This window comes from Echinococcus granulosus (genome assembly GCF_000524195.1).
Source record: "Echinococcus granulosus chromosome Unknown EG_S00089, whole genome shotgun sequence".
In the NCBI taxonomy this organism is placed as follows: Eukaryota; Metazoa; Platyhelminthes; class Cestoda; order Cyclophyllidea; family Taeniidae; genus Echinococcus; species Echinococcus granulosus.
This window is the reverse complement of record NW_020170469.1, coordinates 76635-96577: the sequence shown is the minus strand read 5'-3', so window position 1 is coordinate 96577 and position 19943 is coordinate 76635. Positions and strand designations below refer to the sequence as shown.

At 38.5% G+C, this 19943-nt stretch overlaps 2 protein-coding genes across 2 annotated transcripts; both read left to right on the top strand. All coding sequences in view use genetic code 11, as the record gives it.

The window, feature by feature from the left end:
* Window positions 1-5987: 5987 nt before the first annotated feature.
* EGR_07869 (hypothetical protein) lies at window positions 5988-7821 on the top strand (the record flags this gene model as incomplete). Its single annotated transcript, XM_024497118.1, has 2 exons — window positions 5988-6086; window positions 7684-7821. 2 exons carry the CDS (start codon window positions 5988-5990, stop codon window positions 7819-7821), a joined length of 237 nt encoding a protein of 78 aa, XP_024348455.1.
* An 8352-nt stretch (window positions 7822-16173) lies between these two features.
* Window positions 16174-17364, top strand: EGR_07868 (hypothetical protein; the record flags this gene model as incomplete). Its single annotated transcript, XM_024497117.1, has 2 exons — window positions 16174-16191; window positions 17290-17364. 2 exons carry the CDS (start codon window positions 16174-16176, stop codon window positions 17362-17364), a joined length of 93 nt encoding a protein of 30 aa, XP_024348454.1.
* Window positions 17365-19943: the final 2579 nt, after the last annotated feature.

Sequence of the window (19943 nt, the reverse complement as noted above, 5' to 3'; positions counted from 1 at the left end):
CACTTTGGGGACTTGTAATGCCTTGATTATTTATTTTACTTACGGTTTTGGTTACGTGGCCATCGAGGCCGCCACTTTGTACCTCTTCAGGGCCACGTGTGTCTGGGCCATGCCACTAGTATCCAGGCCTTCGGTGCATTGATAATACATTTCTGTCACATATTATGTCCTCATTTGTCTTCAGAGAAGTCTCAAAGATCTACATGCTGATGCTCTGCAAACAGGTTATATTAAAAAATTTGGAAAGCGATATTACATTTACCTTTAAGCAAGAATTGTTTCAATGAATTTATGAGCAGGTATTCTTGATCTCTTTAGGGGCAGAACGTAACTCTCTACGTAACATTTCTCAGTAATCACATTATTGCTAAGTATTTTGCAAAAAACGAGGGTTTTAACCAGCTTTTTAACAACTTTAATCAGTTTTGGTTCTATACCATGACTTCATATTTACTATGAACAGGCAGTCTATACGTAATTTGTAATGAAAAGGAAACAAAATGTCCTTTTTTATTAGTAAAATGGAAAGTAATAAGGTCCTTTTTACTTTTGAATCTCAGGCACCATATGTACGATACTGCAAAATGACTTACCAAACAAATAGAGTCCTGATGTGATTGCGCCCTTCTCTTCAGTTGGTACTGAATGTTTATTAAGTGTCCTCCTTTTAAACACTCGAAATATTCCAGGATTCTTTACAATTCCTTTCATATTCCGAAAGTCGGCATTGTATTTACTTGCAATGACGCATGCATGCTGTCTAATTTTTAGAAAAGAAACCTCTTTGTATTTAAAAGATAAAGTGAGCTACTTAGCAACATTTAAAAAGCCATCGGCTTTTATCTATCTGCCCAGATTTCCCATTACATGATTAATTTAGTGCTATGTTTCATTCGATATGATGCCTTATGTATTGATGAATCTTGAGCCATTTCAACCAAACCATTTGCAGAATTAGAAGACTTAGTGTGTGTAACAGCAAAATTCTGCATGGACATTTTTACAAATTAACCCTCGCTATGCAAACAAAAGGTCGCTAGCTATTCATTTCTCAGGGTTCTGCCTTCCGTATTGCGTCTTCGATTCAGTGGCATCTATAGGCTCATCTGATGTGGTTAAGGTTTGAGTCCCATCGTTTACCGTGATTGCCTGCATAATCTTCGTATGTAGGTTTCCTGGGTAAGTCTTTATATCTCATAGAGCAACTGATTAGATCTAATAACCTGTCTGCCAACGGCATTTTTATGTTTCGCCTCAGACCGTATAGCTTCTGCTACACCGTGTCACGTGACGTTAAGGCCTGTCTTGCAGGTTCCTAATAACTCCGATCTTGCATTATTTACTTTCCCCAAGTAGTCGTTGCATTATGGCATTGTCGATAAACTTGTTGCATAGCACATGCTTTCTGGAATTGAGCTATTGTCATCCAGACCGTGTTTAAGACTGTCCTCTCTCAGCATGCAGTCATTCCTTCCAAAATGGCCTGTTCGAAGGTGGCCATGAGGTTCAGTCCCCCAAGAGCGCACATGCCAGGTAAGTTTTCAGGCCAAATGGTGTGTAAATTTGTGCTCTTGAAGGTGATTAGATAGAAGTTTTCTTAGACTGTATTAAAGTGGGTTGGTTCCCATAGCCTGTGTAACGGGGACGTTTGTGGGAACGAGAAGCGGTGCCAAAAGCCCTACTCACAGCCCTGTGGGTGAGGTTTCGACCTAACTGCGAAATAACATGGAGAGGCTGTGGTTGAAAAGTGCCCAACTACCTAAGCTCTCTTTGAGCTCGAAAGGGAGCCAGGGCCGATAAAAAGGTCATTTGGTATAGCTCTAGGGTTAGTGCGACACGTGACATTTGCTAGAATATTGCATAACCCAGGCCATTCTTCAACACCCATGTTCTACAGTCCCTTTGCAGCGTGGTCCAGTTTGTTCACAGTAAGAACACTACAAATTCAATTCTTCCCTTTTGATGGGTACGCCACTCCTACTCACTATAACGTCATGGTACTCCTCCGCGGTATCAACTATCCGAACTCAAAACTCGTTAAGCGTTTACGTGTTTACGAGCTCTTCTCTCATGAGACGCAATTCTGTGCGGATTCGAACCTCACTCAACGCAGTCACTGTTACACGGGGAAGCATAAGCAACAACCCCTTTGTTAGCAATGTGACCATCTAAATGGCAATATTGCAGTTTTGCTGTATCATGAAGGGCTGGCATTGTATTTGAAGAGGAAACTGGCAGTTGCTAGTCTACAAGTCTGTGCGCTAAAGCCTATATCAGCGCCAAACTGTGACAAAACATAGAAGTCTTTGCATCTGTGAGGACCACGTCCCATCAAATGCTGAATTCGTGGATGTTTTAAATGATTTTGTAAAGCATGGGAAAAATACTTCGTCCATAATAGGTGGCTACACGGACGTGGTGATCGAAGCGGGTAACTGGTCTTTGTCTAATTTATTAAGTCCCTCATCCCTTCTTGCCTTAAGAGTTCCTCTGTAGGCGTTCACAGGAAAAAGTCGGTGAAGGTGCATATTGACTACGTGCAATCAAACCCTCAGGGAAGTGCATTTACTGGCCATGTATGCGTTGCAATTCTGGTAGGTGAAAGTAACGTCACTGGAGCTCTTACGCATCGTAATCCTGGGTTGATGGTTTGCTATCACAATGCGACAGACTCCATATTAACCCGGCGCTACGATGCAGCACTGTGATTTAATGCCTTTTCCAATTGTTAATTTACTAATTTAAAGGCATGTAAATTGGTAGTTGATGCTGTGTCCTGGCAATATTTCTAGAAATATAGAAGCTGGTCTATACGTTGTAGAAAACTGAGGAAATATGCGTGCTCTCCTTGTAAAATGGAAATTAATAATTAAAACCATGTGAGCTGTCGACTGCACGTCACTCGTTTGTTTTCAGTTGCTTCTTTGTGTCCATCGCTTCTTAATGCCAAAAGTTCATTTACAAAACTGATGAGAGGTGGTAGACTATGATATTTCAAATTTATAGAGTCTAGCTTAGAGAAGAAGGAGAGGTTTACAAGGCCAAAGCCAGTTTTCTGATTAAAGCAGGTCTACGTTTTTGGATCATACCCAAAAAAAAAACTTTTATTTTTTACTGATGTTTGACTACTTTTCATCTGATTGCCCTAACCCTGCCTTAGCAAACTGTGCAAGATCGTTTTTGCAGTCGTAAGACTTAATTGCTTAGTAGTTGCAGTTGTTAAGCCTTAATCAATTACAAATTTTAAGGCGATTTTCTTATCTGCGCCTCATTTCATGTGCTCCATGACGGCAAGTTAGTGATTTCTGTTGTCCTTTTTAGAGGTGAACAAAAACCTATCTCTTTGCATATGCGAGGCACAAGTAATGCAGTTAATGCAATGACTAAGTAAATTACCTTCGTTTCCATTATGAGTGTTGGCATATCACTTCATCTGGAGTTTTAGAGCTTTATGATGGGGAAAACAGGAAAGGAAACTGGGCTGTACTCCTACTGTTTTGGCATGTTCTACATCAGGTCTTTCGCAATCTATAACAAAAGGTTGGCTTGTCTTTTACAGTGCAGAAAAAGTGCTCTACATTTAGGCAAAAGCACTATGTCATTCAGATGCTACCTTTTATGCTCAACCTTTCAGAGATAAAGTACCTCCATGTAAGCCACAAGCTACCATATCTTTATACCCCAGATTTGATTAGCACTATGATTCTCCTTTGAAGGTAAGATATTTTCTAAGGGAAAATAGGAGACCATTCACAAAACTTTGCAAAATTATTTTGATATTTACATTGCACCCAAATGGCCCTAGCCTATTAAATTAGCTTATATATTATTAATTCAGCCAAATATATTTGTTATTGATGGAAAATGAAAGTGCCTATCCAAAACATGTTCGGGATTCCTGAGTTCCTTCGTGAAAAATTTGCAGTTTGATTTATATTCCTAAAATTTTTGACATTTCTTGAGCAATCGACAAACTTTTGCTCCGAGATATTTCTACTTTAACAAAATAAAACAGTTCACGCCCAGGTACGTTCGAAAATGCCTAAGACTATTTTGAAGATTTTTAATTAATAGAAACTTGTAATTTTCATAGAGTCGAATGGCTAAAAATACCACAGTTTGGTTTTTGCTACAAATTAACTAATCACGCGCAATACGCATTTTTAAATATTATACTTTAAGTGATACAAGGACAGATCTGACCATCCATTTGACTGGGTAGGTGTCATCAATGACTGATCAAGAGACGGAGGAGGGTATAACAAAAAATCTTCCTTACAGTTTTGATATTTGAAAAGTTTCATATTGCGACCTCAGGAGACCTCTGAACGCTACAAAAGGACCTAAGTGGCATGAGTTAAAATTGCTATAAGAAAATGAGGCATCAATTTTATATTCTTGCAAAATGAATTCGTTTGTTACTTTTAAATTACGCCAAAGCTCTCCCACCCTGTAAATTATCTTACTTTGCCAAGATATTAGTCGTGTTAAATACTAAATAATAAAACACAGCTAGTTTAAGAGAAAGCATTTGGGTATTTTACACCTCGCTACACTAATCCTTTGGTTGAAGTCATTTTCAATGCAGCGCCCATAAAACATCGTTTAAATCACCATTACATATCCTCAAACGGTTATTTTGGACTACAAAATCCTTCATAAAAATTGCTGTTGATCAAAGGCCTAATTTTTGTACCGTAGACAATTTGTCATTAGTGAATAAATTTCACAATTAAATTGGAAAGGTGACTACGTGACATGTAAATTGCCTGTCACACTTCCGAATCGATGAACCCGTAAATGTTTATAAATGATAGCAAGTTTAGATAGCTCATATATTCCTTCACCGGATAAAACGAGAATTTATGCTGCCTTGATTTTGCTTTATTGATCCTGTGCGGCGTCTTAAACTTTAAGATCCTCTCCTTGAATTCGTTTGACACATTTTTGCTCTTAAAATGAGACAATTTTCCAGCACAAGAGTAATTTCTGTTAATTCTAATTTGTTTCATTCCCTTTTTTACTTTTTGTTACAAAATTTGCTTTGTTTAGGCGTCTTTGTCTTATCACTGCAAATTCTTCTGGATACCCTAGGACTGCAATCTCGACGTCATCAGTAGGAAATACATTTTCCTGTGTTTGGAAAACGTCTTCCTGAAACAGTAAGTCTATTTTTCAGAATTCGAGCAAGTTCCTGCGCGACAAATAAAAGCGCCATCTGTAGTTGTTCAGCCCATAATGGGCAAATGATAATGGATTCACAACACTTTTTATAAACAAACATTAAATTTCCTACTTCCAGCCTAAACTATTTCCCATTTGCCGCCTGAATTTGAGCTTTCTGTGTTTCATATGCGTTCATTAAGGCTATGAAATTTAATCAACCCTCTTCCTGAGATTTGCTTCACCCCACAAGGAATTCAAAACGCTTTAGTTTCCTAACTGCACAATCAAATTAAACGTTAATTTATAAAAGAAAATGGAGGGAACAAATGGACATTTCCAATCAAGCGGCATATTTATCCGCATAAATGAATGCAAAAAAGTCGACCACGCTTGCCTTGACGTCTTTTGTGCTTTGATGCAAATTGTGGTGTCAACGAGGAGCGAGAGGGAAAGAGGACACAATAAATTACCTCATTATTTTACTCAAATCCAGTGCGATGCTATCGTACTGGATTTGCCCTCACAAAAATTTATTTTAATTACAATCATTGATAGCGTTAGTTTGATACCGCATCTATTTGATGCTTGAAAAAACCTCGATGTAACTGAGTTAAGAAAGAGGTGGGAAGACACTATTCAACAATTTTACTCTCCATGTAAATGCTTGATTTAACTTTTGTATTAAATAATCTTTATAAGAGTGGGGCAATGTAAGTGTCTTCTTCTGCTTATTACGGACTGGGATGCCATCCCTTCATTGATGGCAATAATCAAAGTTTACTGCAATTGTTTGGCCGTTGTTCGTATTATATAATCATTATATGCAAAGTCAGTTCAGCTGCACCCTGTTCTTTGAGAAATCATTAAATTTTCTACAAACAGCAGTGAAATTTGATTGCATACTATTATGCAAATTTTGTGTGAGTTGAAGAAGTGGCCAAAATTATCCAAATAAAACATTTTTAGTCTGTCTTAACCCGCATTTTGTAAACCTTGAAACGACCATCTTTGTTAAATATGTTTGCTTGCGTAAAATATAATCGTCTTAGTGGGCTTTAAAATTTAATTTCCAAAATTTTTTTTGGTTTAGGGTTTTGCTTTACACATCACGCTTGGAAGTGTGTGAAACGAAATGATGTGGGCTACCTGACAGCACACACTTAATAATGTAAGTCAAATTTCCGTGCGTGAGAAGCATAAGCGATCTGCAGATGTGGCAAGACGTTTTAGACTTTGATAGGTATAATGATTGAAATGCCATTGACCCGTGCTGTGCTTGCAAATCAATGCATCACTTTTCAGTAAAAAGTACCTAATTGACCACTAGGTTACTAAAGTAGAATCTAATATTTAACGATGGGCAACCACAATTGTTCTTAAATCCCTGTTTGTATAGTAGAATCAAATGCAAACACTTTTCAATGGCTCTCTTAAGTATCTACACTGCGCCATCACTGTAAGTCGATATCAGAGCATTGGTTTTAAAATATACACCGTCTAAGGAAAATGTTTTCTGCGATCGCATTTAATAATGCACTGATTAATTTGTAGAAACAATTTAAAAGGTAATTGATTGAACCTGCGAAAACACGCTTAGTTTTATACATTACAATTTTTGCATAGGACAGTCATTTACAAAACATATTCCTCGTAACCAGAAAAGAAAAGTTTTAAATGCATGGAAATTTTGAAACTCCTCTAATTACCCTGGATTTTGATAATTTTTGATCAAGTGACCTTCTTAAGATATCCTTCAATGTTCTTCCGGGCACCAGTTAGTTAAACGTGCAACCCTCTCGTATCTAAATTGACTCTGAAATCTACGTGCGCAGAGAGGCCTGACAACACTTCGAATCAAACACCTGCGGGCAATGAAATAGGGATTCTGTTAGGAAGATGAAGAAGCCTTGTTACTGCTATGTTATTTTTGTCTGTCACTTTCGTGCGGTTGTTCAAACAATCACAAATCCCCTGAAGTTGACTTATCGGTGGAAAAGGTGGTCAAGTGAAGGCTACTTATCAGCAGCTGATATAGTGTCCTCCAATCTTGTAGGCAAAATGTTTATTAAAAAATAGGCTTTGGCAAGTTTTTTCGCAAAATTTTGCAAGAGTTACAGTTAAGCGTAAGAAAATAAATAGTAAATGTGCAGGGTGATTTGGCTATTGCAACACACTAGCTGCTCTTGCATGCAACAATATTGCAGTGCTCCCTTTGCGAGTGATCATCGTTTCCTTAAACTTCCCTATTTATTAAAAAAGGCAAGGCAAATATGATGTTAGCAACACCCACTGCAATGATTCCAGCTATTTTATCGCCTGTTTTATCACAAGGAAGGAATAGCAGTAGCCATTAATACAAATACTGTTGCTGGACTTGCTCTCCTCCAGAAATCTGAGTATGCGAATTGGAATTTTTTGGCATCGACCCGGTAAACACTTGTCCAAAATTCCAGTTTGTAGCCTAGACTATCATTGCGCTAAATAAGGAGGATTATTATTTTTTTTACAAAATAATAGCAACTGAATGCTAATCATATTGTCTATCCATTTTCACCCCTCTACTACTTTTGCAAAGCATGTTTCAACGAGTTCTTTTGGTTTGAAACATCGGTTTCTCTACGAAAACAAACTGGTAGATCATTACAAATATATTAGAGTTAGTGTAAAAGGGGACATTTTAGGGTACAACTGTCAATGGACTGTAACACTTGAATAGGGCTATCCCTTATCCACCTCATTCACTGACAAACACTTCCTACACACCGTTCGTCCTCACAATTAAAAGTACCGGATGCTTGGGTTGTGAAGTTGTTCCCTATAGTATGAAGTAATTAGCTCATATGCATTCGAAAGCTATAGTATTCTTAATGTCCTCGAACACATGACTTTGAGTTTTGGCATCTGTTTGACCTCATTTTAATTGGATCTTTCAAACCACAGTGGTAGAGAACTCAAAAGGCACCTACTTGTAGGTTTATAATTAAATTAAATAAGGCTGCAACATCTACTCTTTTAATGATACATTTACTATGACTCTGCCTTTTCGTAAACTGTCTCCTTTTTAAGATTAAAGATCTAGGAGAGCTCACTTTAAGATTTTCTTCGCCACTACAGGCGATACTTGCCCAGTGTGCCTGCCCTGCCTGTTTCGTTGGCCTGGTCGTTATAACAACTGATGGAGCAGCTTGTGCTAATATCGGGATGAGCTGCGATATCCCATAAAAGAACTTCATTTCTCAACAAATTTCGCAACTTTTCCTCTTAACTATCTTAATTCGTTTAATTCCGTGTTACCTGAAATTTTATTTGTTTTGATGTGTAACCCCCTAGGACTCTTTACCTTGACATTGCCTTATAGTAGTAGCTCCGAATTGGTGTAATCAGAAATGGTTAGAATGTATTGTCATGGAAGCAAAATGTGGAATGAGGCCGCAGAGACTAGACGTAGCACGGAGATTATGCAAAACGCCTATCACTCTTTTGTACGGCCTCTCCTTTGTTACCAACATTCTCGTCCCTTTTGATAACCACTATACCTTGTCAGCTCTTGCAACACTTTCAGTACCTCACAAACCACTCATGAGTTGGAAAAGGCAATGCAATGTACTTCCACCACGAAAGCTTTTTTCTTACGGCCGATGCACATCTCGATCACAACAGCAAAGTTAAAAACAAATCTTTAAAAACAGTATTTTGGCTTTTGACCGCTCAGGGTTTATCAATGCACGGCATTTACCGCATTTCATATTCCAGTCTGCTTGTAGTAAAGGTGTGCTTAAAGGCAGAGCCGCCTTTTGCATCGCTATCTTATTAGCATCTTGGAAAGTGAGGGCACATATTTATTCACCTAATCCATCCATGTGCTTGTGCAAACTTTTGCACTTATTTTCACAAAACTTTTCAAAATTCTCAAAGTTCAGCGCCTTTAACGTCAGCCAAAAAAGCGGAATGACTGACAATCCTCTCCTCGTGAGTCTTTAAATGATATCCAGGCTGAGAAATAGAGAGTTTCATTATTTGAAGAAATTTGGCAACCACTATCATTAATGTAGCTTTTTCAAGCCGCCACAATATACAGAGCTCTATATGAAATTTTATTAAAAATGCTTGGAAGATCTAATGGAGCACTGGCAGAAATGGGAAGGACTGAATATTAAGACGATGACCAAAACCACAAAGAATGGGACATCTGACTTCCCCATGTGCAATCGTAAAAAGAAGACTTTCTAGATGTTAATTAATTTGATTGAAATTCGAATAAGGTAATGGCTGTAAAACTGGCAAATTTGTTAAAACTAGTCTCTCTTATAGCTTATAAAATTGAACCAAGACAAGATGGTAATGGGACTTAGATCATTAATTCCACTTACTTAAAACCGTTCCGTACATATTAGCCTGTGTAGTTCCTGCTAATTTCTGTGTAAAGCCTAGAGTCAAGTCCCTATAAGTGCATCATAAAACATCTTTGCTTCTGTCTCGGAGGCTGGAATAGTTTTGAGATCATCTCTGTACCTTGTTATTTAAAATGGATTGCCATTTTTATTCACCTCTATTTATACTGAATGCACCATTCACGACTTTTTAGTGCATAATTTGTCTGCACTTGAACCAAGATTTTAAAGTTACTTTAATTCATAGCATAGGTACTTATACCCAAAATAAAGATTTTAAATGGGTACGCCATTGATATAAATTACATGACTACTTTCTTAGCTGCCATTAGACCCTTCATTTCAAATTATGATAGAAGTTGTTGGTCTATACTGAAAGCAACCTCACAACTCATCTAGCTGCTTATCTCAAAGGCACTAAGCTTATCCAATACCTAAATGCTTTGAAATTCACTTTATTTCCCGAAAGAGCACCTTGGCTCTCATTTTTGATTCCACTTGTAAGCTGTACTCAATGGTTGAGAAATAGAGATAAAAGTCAGAAAAATAAAATAATATGTAGCGCAGAATAATTTTTTAATGCAGAAAAGGGTTAGAGTTGAGCTTCTGACATGGTTTGGTGGCCGTGCAGCCCAGCTAAAGTAAAATAGTGGATGCCTTCAAGCATCCTGAAAACAAAAACGAAGAGGGAAGTTATGAATCTGGGCAATGGAATAATTTTCGTAAATTTTCCATAGTGAAATATGTTCATGTTAAAACTCTACATAAACGGAATTTTCAATCTAATGCGGGCTTGACTGAGTTCAGGATAAAGTCGGAAGTACGCTTTATTCCCAAGACTGGGCATGAAAGTTGGCGGTCAGTAAGGTTATCCATTTATAGCGAATGAACTTGAAAAAGGTGACATCTAAAGCTGTTATAGGCATAGTTTCAGAACATATCAGGCTCATAACTGACAGGAATCGAAAAAATTTGCTTAATACACTTGATACAATCATCAAAGAAACCAAGTAACAACATATCTGAATGGCATTTTAACAGATTCTTTGTCAATGATACCTCATTCACTACTCCATCCAACTCTACTCCGCATTGCCTCGACGCCGATTAATTCCTTCAAGTCCCTGCTTTTTGTTTGTGCAGGTTGTAAATAGCAGGCATAACTGTACACATGTCAGTTTTTCTAAAGACCAAAAAATACAACCGAGATATGCCTTTTTGAAAGCATATAACTTGGGTGTGGGCATGAAGACAATGCCTTGAGAACCAGTCACGAATGGTGAATTTGTGAGGAGAAGACCACTGCCTTATGAGAATCCGAAAGACCTAGTAAGCAAGACCTTAACCCATAAACGTAGAACTGATACGTAAGAGGATTGACACAATGGGAGGGAGGAGATGTGGGGGGAAGAAAAATGCTGCAGCGTTCCTCCGATTGACGACTATTGCGTGTGCCGTTTACCAACAGAATTCAAAAAGGACTAGACAGTTGAAAAATGGGAGCAAAATTGAATGGAGACAGAGATAGATAAACCTTTTTTTAGTGTTTGGATGTAAAAGAGTGTTCTAAATTGGTCTTCCTGTATTTGTATCTTGTTGCCAATGGTCCGCATGATATACAATGTAAGTGATTATTTCAATGAACAAACTTCCATGTGAAGATTTTGTTAATTGCAAAAGGTGTTTCCACTTTAGGACAATTTTTAAAGATCACCGCAGAAACGTCAGCTATGCCAACATTATTTACATTATCATAATGTAAACTTGATTAAGCCTTTAAGAAGTAAACGGAATCACATTTAAGTCGAACTAGCCTTTTCTCTTTTTATTATGCTTAAAAAGGACTTCTGTTTGTGATTACTTTTAGGTTTGTTGATTCCTTTCAAATAAATTATTTAATCAATGTTATCGAAAACCTTGCTCCGGTTATTCATTACATAGCCGCTGTTCTCTTTGAGCTTTATCTCCATCACTCCTCATGGACATCCTCCCTTATCGGCCTTTACAAAAAAGTAGGGACGATAAGAAAAGTGTCCATGAATTAACCGAGTAAGTACAGTATTTGCGTGCAACGGAGATATTTGTCCGCCCCATCAATGATTCCTCTTGGCGACTTCGCTAGGTCTAGTGTATTATTCTGTTGTGGAACTGTTGTGGACGAAAGAAGAATAAATATGCCATCTCACGTTCCTCGCTTGTCATAGGAACGCTGAAATAAAGCGAAGGATCAAGAAGTTCTGTGTGTCAATGTTTCTCTACCATTTCTACCAGTCACTGTGTTTTCAACTCAGCGCTGTCCTGCCATATTTTCTAGGTTATATCCAGCTAGAGGGGTGTAGGAGGAGGTATTGTCCGTTTACTGTATTGAAATTCTCATGCACAGTTCCGTAATGAACTTTTTGAAATGGTGTACGGACACAACAAGCACCGCTTTAGATGTTAAGACATGCCCCTCTTCCATCACGTTATGGTTCAACATGCCGTAACAGAAATCCTGGTAGTTATCTTTTAGGATGAGATGCTCTCCACTACCACTGGTTTAGCGTTCCGAGGCTTTTTTGAAGTCAGAAAAACTCACTAGAGCACAACTGAAAACATTTTACTGTTATAGTGCAGGCCTGAGGATGGTAAAGGTGCAACGCTTAAGCTCTAAGTACTTGCTTACTTCTGTAAGATGTGCTCAAATTCGACTTGCATGCCGACGATGTCGTTTAAGATTTTACCTTTATTCCTATCTAAAACACCTCATTTTTCGTCAACTTTCTAGGACTTTTGCTTTGGCACTATGAGTTTTCCTGTGAATATTATCGGAATGCTTCATCAATTACCTTAGACCACATTGCATGGCCGTCCTTAATATCATCACAAGGGCGATGAGGCAGAAGGTGCTTATTGACTAAAACCGCACTTTGCTTTCTGAGTCATAGCCTGATTAGTGCCATTTCTGACTTTTGACTAAAATAGAGACGTTAGGATTTGGTTTAAAGGCGCCTTTTGCAAACTTTACACTGATTTACGCTTGTTTTTAAGTAACTGAGTCGATATTTTTTGTGCAGATGTTATGTGTATCCATCCGGGGTTGTAGTTTGGATTTACGGGAACTCTTGTGTAAAAAGAAGCGCATTTTATTGTTGAGATAGTGTAGCAATTATTGAGAGGAAATCAGAGCGCATCTTTAAAAAACTTTTAATGTTGATGAAACCTTTGGTTCTTTTTTGCACTTAAGTGTGCTTTTGAGGCAAACAACCCTAATCAAATAACCTATTCCTACATGTACTCATTGCTTGATATTATGTTATTTTCTCACAGATTCAATTTTGCATCCTCAATTCAAAGTCTATTAATTTACTCTACAGGCTTCTGAACTAGTACACTATTTGTGTACCAAGGCAGAAAATATATTGCTGACGCAGAGAGGAACTGGATGCCTCTGTCTTGGCGCGGAAGTCTTCTCTCTTGGCAAAGATACAAAGGCGGAGCCTCATGTATCGTATAGCAAACAGGAAGGGTTAAACCAACAAGCAAATCACTAAAGCTTCGTCTATTCTTTTTTAATATTTCCTATCAGGTTAATTTTCTCTACCTTCTGAAAAAGCACGATGTTGCATGAAGTTATTACCCTAAACTCTATGCTAAAGAGTCTTCTTATTTAGTGATATTGTTCAAATACTACCATTTTACTGCCAGATTTTTCCGCCTAATGAAGTTAGGGTGATTGTATGCAGAGGCACTTGACACTGCCACTTTTATAATGGTGGACAAATTGGCTTGATTCATTCGCCTATGGTGTGGATACTACAGAAGCAATCAAATTTATACTGGAAGCCAAATTAATGCTTGATGCTTTGCGGAGAGAACTAGCCTTGACGTTCTTACTCTCATTGAGATATACTCTTCTCGTGAAACCAAAAAGTATTAATTTAAACCATTTTAGCAGTTACCCGTACGCCATCCAGTTTCTTCCAGCTGTTTTTGGTCCACCAATTTTTCATATTAGAAGGCCATTTACTAACCCACCGAGATGTCCCCGACTTCAACATTTAAATAATAAATTACAGAGAAGAAAATAAAGTGATTTTTAAGGCTAAAGCTAATTTCTATGATGACGTTAGGTCCATTTATGGGGGTTATTCCAAAAATAATTTATTTCTTTGCAGATTTACGCAAAAGTCACAGATGTTATGAATACCTTGTATTTGCTCCTGTAACGAACATAGCGAGATTACTCATTCAGCCATTGGCCTTTGCTTCTAGGTAGTTGCACTTGAATAACCTTATTCAGTTACAAATTTGAAAGTTACTTTTTTTGGGGTTTGTCTCCGCATGCGCTATGTGATAGGAATTTAGTGACTTCTACCATCGTCTTTTGAAATGAATGAAATGCCAGGACTTCTTTATATGCAGGACAGAATTGATGCAGTCAAGTTAGGGACTGAAAAATCATCATTCTCTTTTACTTGGTAACACAATAGAAGTTTTTGTTTAAATCTAAGATGTTAGGAATATTAAGCCCATATTATAAGTGAAGTCTTATTCTCTCATCCAGATTTCTACAGCATTATGACGGGCAAAACAAGAACGGTAACGAGATTGCCTTTTTACTGTATGTAACTTGTTATATGGGGTCTTTTGAACTTTTTAAAAAAAGCCATCTTGTTTCTAATAGCACAAAAATTACGCCCTTTAAATGGGCAGGAGATACTACCTTTTTTGCTCTACTTTGGTGTAATTTGTATTTTGCAAAACACATGCCACTAACCCTTTAGGGATAAAGTGCTTCTATTGTAAGCCACAAATTCTCATGCCTAAATTAATGAGTGCTAGGATTTTTCATTGACTATGAGACATATTCAGAGGGAAAACTCCGATCGCTCACAGTAGTTTACGGAATGCATCTGACATTCACGAGGTACTCAAATAGGTCATACTTATTGAATTTAGTCATCAGTTATTAATTTGATCCCACATGATTTTAATCACAAAGTGTAAAAATTCTTAATCAAAATATGCTCATGTTTCTTGATTTTCCATAGAAAAACTTAAGCCACTTGGGCTACACCTTTAAATCTGATAAGGTGACTTTTCTAAACAACTGCCATCAACTTTCAGCTCGGGTTATTTCTACTTCAGTAGAATAAAACAAGAGAACACTACTAACCCTTGGGCACAATAAGAAGTACATAAGAGCGTTTTTTAAACAAACTTTTGCAGCAATTGTGCTAATTTTGTTTCTAATAGCAAGGCACTTAAAAATAGTCATTTGACTACCACAACTAGCATTACACTTTATAGATACCAAATTTAGAGTGACAAACAAGCAGGGAAGAGTAACCTATATTTAAAGTAGAGAAAGAGGAAGGCAAAAAATGGTTCTTTTGTAAAATTTATATTACGGCTTCGTAAGGGCCCTGGACGCTGCCGTAGGACCTGCGGAAAGTAAGAACAGATTTTGGTAAGAAAATGGCCCAGCCGTTTTAGTTTCTTGTAAAATTAAAAGTGCTAGAATGAATGTCAATTCTTTGCTAACTATTCTAGTCCTTTCGTTTGAAACCATTGCAAATGTAGCGTTTGTTAATTAGTAGTAAATAACCATAACGTATCCTTAGGTAATTATTTTTGAGCATAAAATCCTTTTCATGTATGGCAACTGATAGTATGGTAGAATTATATTACCGAAGACAGTGCCATTTGTAAGTGAATTTTATGTTTAAATGGAAAAAATGGCAGTCACACATGTAAACCGCTTATCAAACAGCCGAATTAACTGACCCCTAGCATTTAAAAATTTCAACAATGTTGGGCATTTACTTCACCGTTCACTAGTAGAAATAAAAAATAGATGAGATTTTAACAGTGCATCCTTGATCTAAAAAATTATAAAGTCTTTATATCCTCGCCGTGATATGGGTGACATTATTACAGTCCATAAAATTTCGTAATTTCACACAGTAGTGATTCCTATTAAACAGAATTTATAAACCAATTTCTCTCTTGCTTTCTGCTTCAAAGTTTGCTTTATTTGTGCATCTTTACCAATTATTTTGGAGTTTTATCCAGATTCCTTAGTGAGAACACATAAAGCATTTCTTCGTAAGATATGTCCTTCCCTCAACCCTGTTTAATTTCCAAAATAAAAATAATTTTTTAATTAACAGAAGCAGCAGTCACACTTATTTGGTCGATTCTGGGTTGATGATAATGCATTGGCAACTCTTTTAATAAAAGCACACTTTCACTCTCGTTTCGTTAAGAACCATCCCTTATTTACCCTTTGAAATGTCATTTTCTGCTTCCTTAATTCCTTAATTAAGGCTGCAAAATTCAATCAGGCCTAATGCTGACGCCATCAATTCCTATATAGTTTGTTGCCACCGCATAAGGAAATCAGAACACATTATATTTTAATCAGCACAATTGTACCAGACGTCAATTTGTGAGAGAAAATGGTCATCCACATACATATGAAAGCAGAAAGCAGACTATTCTTGGAAGGCGGTTGGCTCCATTTCTCGCCTCTACATTTCGTAGACTGATGCGAAGTTTTTAGTCAATGAAGAGAGGGGAGAGAGAAGAAAAATCAAATCTCCATCATTTTAGTCACGTTCAGTGCGATACTATGGGTTCTGTCTTTGCGGTACTTTCCATTTATAATATTATTATTAAAAATGGTAACTCACTGCTACCTCAGTTTGATGTTTAAATAAAACTTCAGTGCAACTGATTGGCCTACTTTCCTCCCCCTCACTCCCACTGTGACGTCATCTGACCTTGAACTGGCCTGGAATTCGGCCAGGGAGACCCTTTATTACGTCACCTCACCCTTCCCTGGCCCACTGTGTCTTTTCTTGGCCTCACCTCTGTCCCATAGCCGCTATACTACGTTTTCTAGCGTCTGATTTGCCTCACTTTGCTTAGGGCCTCTGTTTTTGTAAACTGTTTTAGAATTTGCCTGGACCTTTCTCAGGTATGCGTACACGTTTATTTGTATCCTCTGCCCCCTTCTTTCCTTTTTACGATCTATTTGGAGGTGTATTCGTCGCTGTGCGTCCTTCATTCCTAGAAGTTCATGTTGTTTTGTTTAATAACGTTTTAATTTACTCTATAAAATTAAGATTTTTCTTACTTTTTATAACTAGACAGCTATAATATTGAGCCTTTTGATTTATTTAAAACAACGCTTTTATATGCATTTTTTATTTTATTGCATTTACTAATATGACAGTAAATCTTATTTGTTTTTTTTCTAATTGCATGAAAAATGTCGTAACTGTCGTTCAAATTTAAAAAAGTTTTTTATTTAGTATTTTATTGTGATATAATTTTGTATGAAAAAACTTTTGATCCTTCTGCATTTTAAGCTCTTCTTTGGCTTTAGAAAATGTTTTTATTTATCGTCTTCACTTGTTGCTATCACTTTTTGTTTTACTTTGACCTAATTTTTTTGCCTTCATAACTTTATTTTTAAGTTATATGTAATACGATAGTGGTTTATCCCTCGGTTCTGGTGAGGCGCCACTTTTGTACTTGGAATTAGCCCCCTTGTACCTCGCTGGGTGGGCTGGCCTTTTGGGCCATGCCAATAGCCCAGACACCTTCTCCATGCTGAATATATATATTCTGCCCGAGTATTGTGCCTTCTTTTGTCTTAAAGGAGTCGCGGGACGCTACATATATGTGTTCCTTTTTTTCCCTCAATTTTAATACATGCTTTATCGTTTCCTTATATTGTCAGCCTCAAGCTTATTGGTTGTTGTTTATGTACATTGTCCGTCGGTGCTGCAATTTTTTGTTCATCGTACTAGTATGACGGTCTCAGTTAGACAGAGATGAAATGTAAATTTAAAGCGAAAATTTGTTTAACTTTTGTTTTTACTTTATTTTACCGTCATTTGAAGTCTAAAGCGGATGGGACTATATCTGTTTCTGATGTTACATCTGGTGTACTTCGAGAGATGTTTGAAGGACAATAAGCTGGAAATTGGGACTTGATGTTACTCCGTACCTCTGCCAGGTAGCAATTTGCTTCATTTATTGTGTTAGTCTATTGTTTTGTGAGTCCTATTTGTCATGGTTTGCGTGTTTTAGGAGAGGCGGCCCTATTGCCTTTCTTCCCAATATCTTTTCACAATTGCATGGTAACATTGACTTTATTCCAATTGTTATAGTATCCTTTTTTATATAATGTATCAAATAAAGCTGCAGCACCTAGGGCGAGCGTACTTGGGTGCTGACGTCGCAAGGTATCGTATTAGCTGTTCTTCAACTGCACCCACCTGTCATCACATCGGCACAGATGTGGCGAGGGTTGTGGTTCCCTCGTTATGGCAAAGCTGTCTCATCGTTGTCACTGCGACGACGATCATGGCGCGTCGTCCGGTAAGCGTAACCATAGCCTCGACTACCACTGCTACCGTGGTCTGGACCACTGCGAAGGAAAGAAAGAAAGAAGGAAGGAGAGAAGGAAAGGACGATCATCATCGCGTCCAAACATAGTAGGCCAAGGTGATGAGAGCTGAAGGGTGGCGGGCTGTGAGGGCAGCAGTAGAGTCAGTGCGTTTAGTAATCCGGTTGATGCAATTCAGCGCTGTTGTTGCTATTTGTCATCACCTAGCTTCGTGCTCAGTCTGACGGCAGTGGAGGCGTATTGTGCATTGCCACCACAACCAACTGATATGTGGTGAAAATGCACTCACAAATGCCTCACCGTTGTGCCTCCTCTTCCTCCCCCAGATATTATTTCCCGTCTGCTTTTTTGGCTAATTTAGGCGGTCATGAAATGAAGCAAGCAATGCTGCTTGCTGCTGCAGGCGTTGGATGGTGGGTGCAGCATTACGGTGTCAGAAGAGGGTGGGGGGCGGGGAGCATTGCTTGTTTGCCAACATAAAAGCCTCCCTTTCTCTCTCTCTGTCCGTTTCCACCACCTCCTTCCACTTGCCAGTATCGGTATTTTAGGTACCAGAGTGTAGAAGTCAATCGCTTTGGCCCATGCGGGACAGGACTTCTAACTCATCGTTGTCTATGTGGTGGCATGTGTGCCTGTCCACCAGCTCATGCGATTGCTACCTTGCGTGGATTTGCTGTGCAGTATGTTGTTAGTGAAGTAATTAGCCTGCCCGATCTCCCTTTTCTTGGGCTAGTCTACTTTCACTTTCACACGGTCTCGTCTAATGCTTGCTTCACTCCTCCATCTACTACTTTGAAACCACGCACTTGCGGTGCAAGTTGATGTAAGCGACTCTTTTCTCCAGTTCACTTAACTAGATTTACTATTTCTGGTGTGCAGTCTAGACTTAGTTTATTCAGATAGGTTCGCAAAGAAAGATGAAGCTATGGGCTTGACCTCGCTCACCATTTAGTCATAGTGGTGGGGAGTGGATCTGATGGCTAATAGCTGATTGACATTTCTCTCTCTCTCACGCTTTACCCCCCGCCTCTCCCTGTCCCTCAATTTAGTCGTAGTGTTTACCTCACTTGGCGGTGTTATTAGTGTGCATTTCCCTTTTTGAAGTCTGTCTTTATTTTAGCGGGAGAAAATAAATAATTAACAAGACGCATAGCCGTGCGCAAAGCCGCAGAGAGTTCCCCCTCTCCCTCTCTCCCCCCACCCTCCCACTCCCTTTAGTCGCAGTGTCTACGCCAATTCACGTTGTCGTACGTTTTTACCGTCCAGCTGCGGCGGCGGCGACGGCTGATAGTTGATTGGCCATGACCATAAACATTACGCAGACGAGAGTGATTTCAAAGTGCGAAAGCAACAGGCAAGACTAACTCCAAAAGTCATATTACTAAGTTTTGCTCCCTTCTGGTTACTGTTGATTTGCTTATAGAGTTTTGCACAAGAAGCACAACCACATCACCCACCAAGTGAGGCAAAAAATCCTTGAAGGGATTACCCTCATCCTTTGCTGCATTGGTGGCCAAACCGAAAGCGAGTGGAAAGAAGAGAACACCTGGAGATCAAAGGGGAGGTAATTGTAGCTTGATTCAATGGAGGAAGCACAATTCGTTCTTCTGGACGGCCATCAAAATTACTGAGTTGTGCAAAACAAATGCATAAATAAAATCATCATCGACCTAGCAACAGTGAAGGCAAACCTACCGACCATGTCGGTGTCGAAGACAGAAATACCGCAGTGTAGGTTTAATTTTTGCTGCTCACTTGGATGATCGAAATCAGTGATGACCTGTAGGAAATGCCGGTCATATCAATAGGCCTGCAAATGGTTACGCATCGCAGTTAGGAATAATGCAACAACGGAGGTGAAGCGTCTAAGGCCTAGGGGTAAGGCGTCAAGATTAGTTGATTGCCCGAGGGAGGGTTGGGTTAGCAAGGATGTGCAGGAAGGAGCTCCTACAGTCCGAGAGCACGTGAGCGAAGTTTAACGA